The sequence below is a fragment of the Hemicordylus capensis genome, chromosome 5 (assembly GCF_027244095.1).
Source record: "Hemicordylus capensis ecotype Gifberg chromosome 5, rHemCap1.1.pri, whole genome shotgun sequence".
NCBI lineage: Eukaryota > Metazoa > Chordata > Lepidosauria > Squamata > Cordylidae > Hemicordylus > Hemicordylus capensis.
In genome coordinates, this window is record NC_069661.1 from 49,660,906 (window position 1) to 49,672,373 (window position 11,468).

At 41.8% G+C, this 11,468-nt stretch overlaps 1 protein-coding gene across 7 annotated transcripts in view; it reads left to right on the plus strand.

Annotated features, from left to right (window-relative positions):
- Positions 1-10,115, plus strand: part of LARP1B (La ribonucleoprotein 1B) — a 91,864-nt gene extending 81,749 nt beyond the window's left edge. For all 7 annotated transcript variants that reach the window (XM_053254126.1, XM_053254129.1, XM_053254125.1 and 4 more), the window contains 3 exons: positions 6,387-6,496; positions 6,587-6,714; positions 8,101-10,115. In XM_053254126.1, the coding sequence (XP_053110101.1) occupies positions 6,387-6,496; positions 6,587-6,714; positions 8,101-8,331 (469 nt within the window). In that variant the 3' untranslated portion in view covers positions 8,332-10,115. The remainder of the gene's footprint in view (positions 1-6,386; positions 6,497-6,586; positions 6,715-8,100) is intronic.
- Positions 10,116-11,468: the final 1,353 nt, after the last annotated feature.

Below are 11,468 nucleotides of genomic sequence, written 5' to 3' on the forward strand. Positions count from 1 at the left end.
TCCCTCCACCAATTCAGTGGTGGAGGGTTGCACATCCTCCTCCAAATCTGGGACATGACACACTACTCCAGGGTACAAAGAGGGGCATAAATTGGATTTCTTGGGATGTAAGATTTACTCCACTTCGTGCCTGGCAATGAAAATTGCTAATTATACTGTCTGCTTTGCTAAATATACCCATTCCCTCTGGGATGATCTCTTCCAAGAGCAAACTGACTTCTCACTGGAAGAGTTGCTAGCAAAATTTAATGATATCCACGCCAAAGTGACACTCCTCACTTGATAAGTTATCCAGTGTCAAACACTTGGCAGAGACCGAGGCTCGGACCCTAGCTGGTACTATTGCATTGAGGAGGCACACTTGGCTACACTCCATTGCTCTGCAGCCCAGCATGAAGGACAGAGTGGAAAATTTGCCCTTCAATGGGAAGGGTCATTTCTGTGAGACTCCACTATGGAGTCCATCAGGAAATCAAAATCCATGGCAAAAACATTTTCGGCACCTGCCCAATCGTACACTTCTTAGTACCACCAATATGGCCAATAGTAGTACTTTTGTAAGCAGACTGACAAGAGAGACTTTCACAAGCCTTACCGACGTTTGAGAAGGAAGCCTTTCAAACCAAAAGTCTAGAGCCTTGCAGGGCCAACACCCTAAACCCTCTGATTCTAACAAATGGCATATTTGATCAGCAGGTCGGTCCACTGAATCACCTCACTTAAGAGTCACTATCGCCGACTTCTCTCCAACCTACCATCAGCCGCCTCCAACACCAGGCTGGCAAGTCATGCCTTCGCATGGTGCAACATAACATCAGACCGTTGAGTCCTTCGCATAGTCCAGATGGGCTATGCCATAGTTCGAGACCCTAACAGCATTCATGGACCTATGGTGGCTGAACCATCATTTGGATGTGTGCAAGTTTTGCATGGTGATATTAGAGTATCCTCCCTCTCCTTCATGGGGAGAAATGGTTCGCAATGTTGGATCTGACATTCGTTCATTCAATTTCTATAACACCCTTCCAAAAATGGCTCAGGGCGGTTTACACAGAGGGTCATGGTGGGTCACCACATCTACCACTATAATGTCCTGCCATTTGGATTGGTGATGGTATCCCATGTTTTTACAAAATGCATGGCCGCCATTATGGTTCACCTTTGGGCACAGGGCCTAACCATTTTTCCGTATCTCAATGACTGGTTCCTGGAAGGAAAACAACAACAAAAAAGAGTTTTGCAAGTCTCAACAGTCCTCTGTTTACTTGAGGATCTGGGCATTCAGGTCAACTGGTCAAAGTCCAGACTAGAGCCTGTTAAGTGCATAGACTACATAGGAGCAGTCCTCGATGCACGGATGCAGCATGCACTTCTACCTGAAGAACGCCTCCTCTGCATCAAGGCAATTTCACAAAGGAAGTTGCATCACGAAAAAAGGAGGTAACTTACTTCATGATGCAACCCAGACAAAAAGCCCACAAAGTTCAGAAACTACTGGGCCTGATGGTGTCGTGCAACTCCACTGTGCACTTTGCCAAGCTACGTCTCCAGCATATTCAACTTTTTGTCTGTATTTTGTCCAAATGTGGACAATGTGCAGACACTTTTCAACAGTTCCATGACCAATCCTTGTATCTCTGCAATGGTAGACAAAACAGGTCAACCTGCTGTCCGGAGTCCCCTTCCAGGTACCCTAACCTTCTGCCTGGTTGATGACAGATGCATCCTTACAGGGCTGGGGAGCTCATTGTGAGGATCTTCAAGCTCTAGGCCTGTGGTCACCAAGCCAATACCAGAGGCACATCAACTTCTTGGAGCTTCTGGTGGTGTTTCAGGCTCTCAAATCCTTCCAGCTGTCCCTGACAGGCAAACTTATCCAAATCAGCCAGGACAATACTATGACGATCGCTTACTTAAACCATCAGGGAGGGGCGGTCTCCCATTCCCTTTGCATGCTCAGTCTACAGATTTGGATTTGGGCCATAACATGACACATAGGCCTAGTCGCAATCCACATCAAAGGAGGTGGAGAACATCTTGGCGGACCATCTCAGCAGGTCCTCATTTTATCTGAGGATAAACCTTCAATACCTCCATCTGCTGTTCTGGGCCTGGGGTACACCAGAGATTGACCTGTTTGCAACACTCACGAACAAAAAGTGCCCCCAGTACTGCTCTAGGGCTGGCATCAGCCATGGCTCCAGAGGGGGATGCTTTCCAATTCAGCTGGGGTCAAAGGTTTCTATACAGGCCTTATCCTTTGTTGAAGATGCTAGAGCTCTATCAAAAGTCCTTCAGGAATCTGCAAACTGCATCTTTATTGCTCCATGGTGGCCCCAGCAGCCATGGTTTCAGTAAGCACTCAGACTGTCAAAAGGTCACCACAGGCGTCGGCCTCAATGCGAGGATCTGCTCCTGCAAGAAAATGGAAGGCTTCATCGTCCCGACCTAAGGTCTCCGAACTTGACTTCATGGAGGATAGGATCCTGAATGACATCCTCCTCGATAACAGAAAGAAATCTTCTCGTCTCAACTACAACAGTAACTGGAAGCGGTTCAGACTTTATGCTCGGGAACATGGTCCTGCCTCGTTCCACTAACTCCAGGGAGGTCTTGCTTTACCTCACATCTCTGAAGCACTATAACCTGGCCAATGTTTCCATCAAAGATCACCTGGCCTCTATTTCTGCTCACCATCCCGGATGGGATGGGAAAACTGCCTTCTCTCATCCGGACTCTAAGAGATTCCTTAAGGGGTTAAACAATCTTTACCCACCTATCCGGCAGCCCACTGATCAATGAAGCCTATCCCTTGTCCTATCAGCCCTGATGGAGTCTCCATTCGAGCCCATGGCTATGGCACCACCTAAATTAGTAACGCTGAAAACAGCCTTTTTATTAGCCATAACGTCAGCTTGCTGCATCAGTGAACTAAATGCTCTTCGAACAGATGTCCCCTATGCAAAGTTGCATGAGGACAAAGTGGTACTTTAGTTGGGCTCTGAATTCAGGCCTAAAGTGGTCACTGACTTCCATATTAATAGTGATATTGTCTTACCTACCTTCTTCCAGAATCCCACGACGCCTCTTGAGTGCTCATTGCAATCCCTGGATGTGAGACATGCTCTCCTCTTCTATTTTAAACTGACCAAGCCACAGAGAAAGACAAAATGGCTTTTTGTAAGTTAAAAGGGTAATCTGAAAGGTTACCAAATATCAAGACAGAGGCTTCCCCACTAGATCGTGGAGTTGACTTTTCTGGCTTACAAGCACCAAAAAAGTGCTCCTAAAACCATTCGGTCTCGTTCGGCTGGGGCTTATGTTACTTCTGCTGCCCATATGGCAGGAATCAAGCTCAGACATATCTCCACTGTAGCAACCTGGTCCTCTGAGCATATCTTTTGTCAGGCATTACACATTGGACTTTCTTTTTGCAGCTCAGGCCAGTTTTGGGAGGGGTGTGCTGAAAAGGGTCTTACCTTAGGAAACTACACCTGCCTCCAGACTGACAGCTCGTTAGTCACCCACTCTTTTGAGTGCATTGGATCACAATCCAGATAAACAGGTTGCTCACCTGTAACTATTGATCTAGAAGTGATCCGTTTTAGTCATAAGACCTTCCCACCAGCCCCACTGCAGTATGCGAAGTGACAATATGTACGTATGTTTGCAGAGTAAAAAAAGACACTACTTTCCTTGTGGAAATGTACACTGCTTCCATGCCACGTTTGAATTCCAATGTCAGTCCTCCATGAACTGAGGAAAAAATGCAAGCCTGCCCAACCTGAGAAAACGCACCACGTGCAAGGGGTGGGGCTAAGTGCTTCGAGGAGCTAGTCAATTCCCGCGCAGGTGCAGAACCTACCTTTATGCAAGAGATCACTTCCAGATCAATAGTTACAGGTGAGCAAACTGTTTAGCCCTACTGAATCAAATGAAGGATAATTTTAGTCCAGCATCTTGTTTCTACCAGAGGTCACTCAAATGGTTCCAGAAGCCTTCAAGCAGAACATGAATATAGTAGTACACCCTGACATTTCCCCCACTGACCCAAGCAGCTTGTATTTAGAACAGGCCTGCTCAACTTCGGCCCTCCTGCAGATGTTGGCCTACAATTCCCATAGTCCCTGGCTATTAGCCACTGTGGCTGGCAATTATGGGAGTTGTAGTCCCAAAACAGCTGAGGGGCCAAAGTTGAGCAGGCCTGATTTAGAATCATACTGCTCTTATCTTGCAGGATTAACTTAGCTATCCTGGTTAATGGCTCTTGATAAACAAGTCTCAAATTTATCTAATCACTTTTCAAAGCTATCTAGGCTAGTGACTTTTACCACATCCTGTGCTACCTTTCATAACATATGTATTCATTGCGTGAAGTACTTTCTTCTTGTTACGAGAAAAGGAATATGTTTTCTATCCACTTTCTTTATATCATACATAATTTTATAAACCACCATCATGTATGCCTTCCACCATTGTGGTCTTTCCATAAACCAGAACTAGGAAACTGTCTTATGCTGAGTCAGACCATTGGTGCATCTAGCTCAGCATTTTCTTCAGACTGGCAGTGGCTTATCCAAGGTTGCAGCAGGAGTCTCTTTCAGCCCTAGTTTGGAGATGCCTAGGAGGGAACTTGGAACTTTACGCACGCAAGCGCTCTTCCCAATATCTTCGTGCTCACATGTATTATCCCATTCAGATGCAACCAGGGTGGACCCTGCTTAGCAAAGAGGACAATTTATGCTTGCTACCACAAGACCAGATCTCCTTGCTGTAAGCCTACAGCACACTGTATTCCCAGGCAGTCTCCCTCCAAGTACTGCTTAGCTTCCAAGATCAGATGAGATTGTGCACATTCAAGGTAGTATATGGCCATAGATGCGAGTAGTATGGCCTTGGGACATCTAAAATGCTTTCGCTTTCTGTGTAGGAAAGTGCTCTCACCATTTGATCTTTTTGATTGCCCTTTTTGGTAGCTTTTCCAGCTCTGACACCCTTTTTGAGATTGTGTGACCAGAATTGTGTACATATTCAGATTCTGATTGCAACATAGATTCTATATAAAGGCATTAATTACTGGCAATTTGAATTGCTTTCTTAATGATTCCTAGCATGAAAATTGTTGTTCCTTCCAAAAACCTTCAGCAAGGTTTTTTCTTCTGTGTTGTATTCCCATGTACCCAGTACATACAGTTTGTTCAGCTTTTCTGTAATTTCCCTATTCACCTTTCACATTGTTGAATTAAAAATCCACCACCTGCCTGGTTGGTTTCCTGCTTCTGGCTTATTTATATAATATTTTACTATTGGATCTGATGTGTTTTAGCAATATGGTGCCTCAAATTCTTTTATCACTTTAGTAACTCACATTGGTTTTGCCAGTGCTTGTACTCCTTGTTCTTATATTGGCAAGGCATTGGTTTTCTGAAGGAAACAGTCTTTCCTTGGATAATTTCCTTAACTTTGCTTGTAAACCATGCTGGCATCCTCTTGTTTTATGCCTTTGCTAATCTGTGGGATTCATTATATCGTAGTTCCTATTATAGTGATTTTAAATAACCTCCAAGCATTCTGAAGAAATTGGATTATTCTGGCTCTGTTTTCAGGTTCCATGTAATCAGTCCCACCACCACCTGTTGTCTTGTTTCCTCTTTTGAAACGAAATATGAGTGTGTTGGGCTTTCTGGCAACTTTTCCACTCCCTTATGTTTAATGTTTTGGCATAGTAATTGTTCCTGTTCCGTTCAACAGGTACAACTGACATCAGGTTCTGGGCACCACCAGGGTTACATTTAGGGATGTTGCCCTTCTCTTCAACCTCAGCTAACTGTTGTCTGTTCCACCTGACAGCCTCAGAGCCCCACTAGTTGACTACAAATAGCTGTTGAAAGACAGTAATATATTTTCTCCAGACATTTTTCATTGCATCCAAAGCCCTCCTGTAAAATATTCTATTTTGTTTGTTTGTACTTTTTGATAACTGTCCTCTTCAATTGTGGGTGTAGCACACTCACTGAGGAACAAGGCAATTGCCTATACTAAATTTTGAGAGTTGAGTGAATGTGTGAGAGAGCAGAAAAGATGAAGATCTGAGCTAGATGATAGTTTACAATGTGATGGGTAAAGCCTTCCTCTTCCACGCTCTGGTCCCAATCAGGATTGGGTACTTTCCATTCCATTCTGTGTTGAAAACAAGCACTAGGAGCAGACAATCGCATAGTAAACATTTCTTCAAGCTTGGGTCTACACCATTAAAGTTGGGGTGGCTGAATAAGTTCCACTAGTTCCAAGACTGAACCTTACAGTACTGATCTGTTACAATAGATTGTGGCTAAAAGGCACTATGTGGTATCCTGACAACTTATTCCTTATTCACTGTTCTACAGATATGGTCTAGAATGTTTGTTCCGATTTTACAGCTATGGACTGGAAAAAAAATTCAGGCAAGAGATCTTCAAAGATTTCCAAGAAGAAACAAAGAGAGACTATGAATCTGGTAATGCCTAGTTCATATTGAGATGTCATGATATTGCTTGACTTCATACTTACCTTTTGTTTAGACATTTCAATGTGTTCTTTTCATTAGGTCAGCTCTATGGACTAGAAAAATTTTGGGCTTATCTAAAGTACTCACAATCTAAAACTCCACCTATTGATCCCAAACTTCAGGAATACCTCTGTAACTTTAAAAGATTGGAAGACTTCAGAGTTGATGTAAGTGTTCAAGATCTCTACAAGCTAGTTAGTATATGGATAAACAAAAACATTACACAAATGCAAAATTGATGTAAACTGGTCAAATGCCTGTGGTCATGTTTGAGGGTAGCTATTATTTATTATTTTATTTATTGGATTTATATACCGCCCTTCCAAAATGGCTCAGGCTGCCATAACTGATATGCGCCTCTCTAAACGTGGATAGGCAATTTATTCACCATTGGGAATGGCCACACAAATGGCGTGGATGAGCAGACTGCAGCTAACTGTGACCATGGTGTGAAAGTATGTAGCACTTCATTTTCACAACACAAATTTTGCCTTATTTAGACATGCAACAGTCTCCTGTACCTAGCTACTGAATCTGGGTTAATGAAGAATTGGAACTAAGAACTTAACAGCCCTGCTGGATAAGAACTAGGGCCTATCTGGTCCAGCATCCTGTTTCACATAGTGGCCCACCAGATGCTTCTGGGAAGCCCACAGACAAGGGGTGAGGGCATGCCCTCTCTCCTGCTGTTGCTCCCCTGCACCTGATATTTAGAAGCTGGAGGTGTCCTGTCTTATATAAGACTTGGGCAACCTATTCAGCATGTGAAGGGGCTAGTCTTGAAAATGTTGATCAGACCAGTGAAAATAAAGGAAGGGAGAGCGCCAGCAAGCCCTACCAACCCATAAGGTACCAAAAATAAATGCATATTATCTGCAGAATATGTCTTGAATGCTAGACAGTGTCTGACATACTGACAAAGCGTGCACACTTCAAGGGATTGCAGGAATGTGCCAGGAGCCCTCATACAGTTTCTCCCAATCTCCCTGCCTATGCACTGTTGTGCAAGAGCCCTTAGAATTTGGAATGCTTTCCACACTCTGGAAACACTCTATAAAATCAGAAACATGTTGCTGATCCTCTACGATGGTGTTTCCAATCTTAGAGAGCATGAGGAATGCTCCAGACTCTAAAGCTCTTGTACAACAGCACACATGTGGCAGGACTGGGAGAGTTCGTCAAGGGCTCCTGGCACATCCCTGTAGTCTCTCAAGGCATGCACAGTTTATTAGGATGTGAGCCAGTGACTGATGGAGCCGTGTAGATCTTCGATTAAAAGAGAACAAAGTTGACATGTTGCATTCGATAGCTACTTTACAAACCTGGCAGGCACACATATGCTATTCAAGAAACAGCTCCTGGTGTGTTGGAACTATCGGCACCAGAATCCTGTGAAATTTAGATAAGAGATCTGAAATTTATTAAGTTTTTGGTACTTTATTGTATTCTTGGGATTCAACTGACTTCTAACTAAACACAACTTTTTTGTAGGGGCCCAGAAACACTCCACTTCTATTTAGATTACTATGCTACATGTCCATTCTCTCTTTCAGCCTCCAATTAGTGAAGAATCTGGGAGGAAAAGGCATTCAACTGGTGAGGAGAGTGATCATCGACATCAGTCTAATTATTCTTCCAAGATCCTTGCTGGTAATTCCACAGCTGCCTCTCAGGTGCGGGTCCCAATAAACTTTCCCACTACAAATACTGTACAGGAGTTGAGTAACAGCGTACATCAGAACAATACTGCCACAAAATCAAGAAGTGACATATCTGAGCAGTAGACTTTCATTTAGATTGAATCTTGAGGTCAGCTCCTAACGGCAGTATTTTAGCTCAAGGATCTTCAGGGAGAGCTATTTTAAAGCTTGATTAAAAACAAATGTATAGGAAAACAAAGAATTGCATTTGCTTTCTCACAAGATTAAGTTCCAAATACTTCCCCTTGATCAATTGTACTGAGTTTGGGGATCATCAAAGAGGTCCTAGGAAAATACCTTTTGGTCTTGGTGGTGGTGTCCCTGACCTATTGTTTACAAGAACTGCATTCCACTACTAAAGGAAAAAATACTTTGGGATGCCTTACATTTCAGCTCATACTTCTTAAAGAAGTAATGGTATACTCATGTAACTTGCAAAGCTATTTTCATTCACGGTTTCCATTATTATTTCTACTTACAAAAGCCAAAAAGAGGATTTAAGCTGGTAAATGCATCTAACATCTTTTTGTAATAGTACATGCACACTCCATGATGTATAGGACTGTGCACGTTTCTTGGGTGCTGGATTCTGTTCTGTTATTTTGCTTTCTAGTTCTTTAATTTCAGGATATCTGTAATTTTGGGGTTGAGTATGGAGTCTTGAGATAAGAATCCATTTATTTGGTTTAAAGGGTGTTTTTTCTTTTTATGCTGGTTCTTATTTGTACTTCAGCAAAAGTAGATTGCAGAGGGGAAGGGGAATGACTGCATTGTCAAACTTAGTAAACTTTAAATCTACAGTTTTAAGCAGGTGGATAAAATGACAGATGGTTCTCAAATCACCCTCCAGTTAAGGAGGTACTTGTGTTTTACATTTAATTTCTCTTCTATAAGTGTTGTGCTGCAAGAAGAGATTGTTTTTAATTTTTAACACTAATATTTGACACTTTTAATTTAAAGGGGAATTAGAAACACATTTAGCAGTCATTCTATTTTTTAAAAAGTTGTGTCAGAATGAGCTTGAATAAAGTTTTTAAAATTTCACATTCTGCTATCCAAAACCAATTGAATTTGGCCAAAACATCACTTTCCTTAAATATTAATTAACTTACATTGGGAGGTGGAGGTTAACAGAATACATCAACTTGTCATTTCGTATTAGTTTGTTGTGATTTAAAATACTTAGAATAAAGAAATTGAAGGCCTCCTTCCTTAAAATTGAAGGAGTGGTAGGAATAGATGAATTTTTACTCTCTACAGCAAAACAGATACTTAGCAGCCTTCAGGTAACTTTCTACAAGTAAAACCTAACACTGTTTGATGCCTTATTACTGGGAGATATCCTAAATGATCCAACATTAGTTTTAATGGATTTCTATAGCAGATATGGTTGAAGTCCATTGTATTTTTTCTGTCAGTTGCCTTGTGAATCTGAATAGAACAATTATGAATATGTGCATATTTGTATATGAATATAAATGGACTTCCCAGTAATTTCTACACAAAAAATAGCCTTTTAGAACTGCTCTATTTTGAAAAGAAACTAGGAATTGATGATACATTTTATATAGCATCTTTTCAGTGTTCTTAAGTTATACATCTCAAACCTGTGTTCAACCTATGCCGCCACCTCCATGAAAATGATGCAATTGTAAATTTGGATTTAAACTGTATATAAAAGAAATATATTTACTTTCATTTCTTTGAATGAAATGTGTGCATATTTAGCTTTTAGAATGCATAATTTGTGGTATCTTTGCAGATTTTATAAAAATACAAAAAATCAATTGTGTGTACTGTGTGGTTTAAGCATTTTTCTTTAATCTTTTGTAATGACACTTATATTACAGTTAATCTAAATGCTTGGACTTTGTTGCAATGAATGAAACTACTTATGACCAGGGATTTAATACTGCAGCCAAAATAATTTATTGTGAAATTTTATTCTTACACTGTGGGTTGCATAACCTTGCAGAATTTCAGGAGTTTTTTTTAGCAGATGCTGTATGGAGATAAAGTAAACATTGTTGCTAGTTAAAGAGTATTCAGAGTGGTACTTTTGAGTAATAGGGCTAGATTCTGGGGGACAAAAGTTATAGTTACTCAAAATGGGTATTGCTGCTCTTGCATGTCCACAGACACTTCCTGAATATTCAAAAGGTTGACCTGGACACAATTACTGTATTTTAGAGCTTCCTGATCTTTCCTTGGGCAGCCACTGTTTGAAAATTAGTACATATTATTTCCAGCTGATTGGAGACAATTGCAAAGAAACCTATGCTGCCTTTATTCTACAACAAGCTTGCACAAATCCTGTATGGGGTTTGCTGAACTTTGTTTCTTCTCCCTGTCTGCGATTGTACCACTGAGGGCTATCATAGCTAGAAAGTCCTTCATGCATACTGGTTGAGTACTTGGTGAGTACTCGAGTAGAAAGATCCCCTTTCCCACCCTCATTCCATTCCCATCCCTCTGTTTTAAAAGTGGGTATGTGAATGTAACATTGGAAGAGGTGGTGGCTTACCCTGCTGAAAGAGAGATAATAGGAAAGTACGAGTGGTCAGATGCAGGGGAAAGTGCATGCCTAGGGACCATGAGGTGGGCAAGTCAGTTTCATTACAGGTGTCCTATCTGCATTCTTTGCTTTTTGGGTAACAGAAGCTCAAATGTGTTGTATTCATAAGCCACCACCTCTTCCAAGGTTAGATTCACAAACCCACTTTTAAACTGAGGGATGGTAATGGAATGAGAGGGAAAGGGGATCTTTCTACCCAAGGCCATAAATTTGGGAAGGGTGTGTGTGTTAAGCAGTCAACAGCTCCTCTACCAGGTACTACTAGTACTTTGCCTGTGGGGTCAATTCAAACATGCAGCAACAACATTCCCACATGGGTAGGTAGCATTTTAACTGCATTTCTCTCTCCCTCCCTCCCTCCTTCCCAACAAGACATCAAGGCCCGCACAAAACCTTGTGAGGGACTTTCTCGAGCTCAGTTTCCAGAGTTCGGCCTGAGCCATGTGATGAAACCAGATTGCACGTCCAACTGGCATGGCCTATGCTGCCTCCCTCAGTTCATCTTTGACTGCTGCAGCATTAGGAAGAACTTTCACTTTGTTTGCAAAACTACTGACCAAATGAGTTTGCCTCCTAAATGATTTCACTTTATTCCTCCTCTTCTGTTCTATCTCCTTTCCCCCCCCATTTGTATTTCTACTATGCC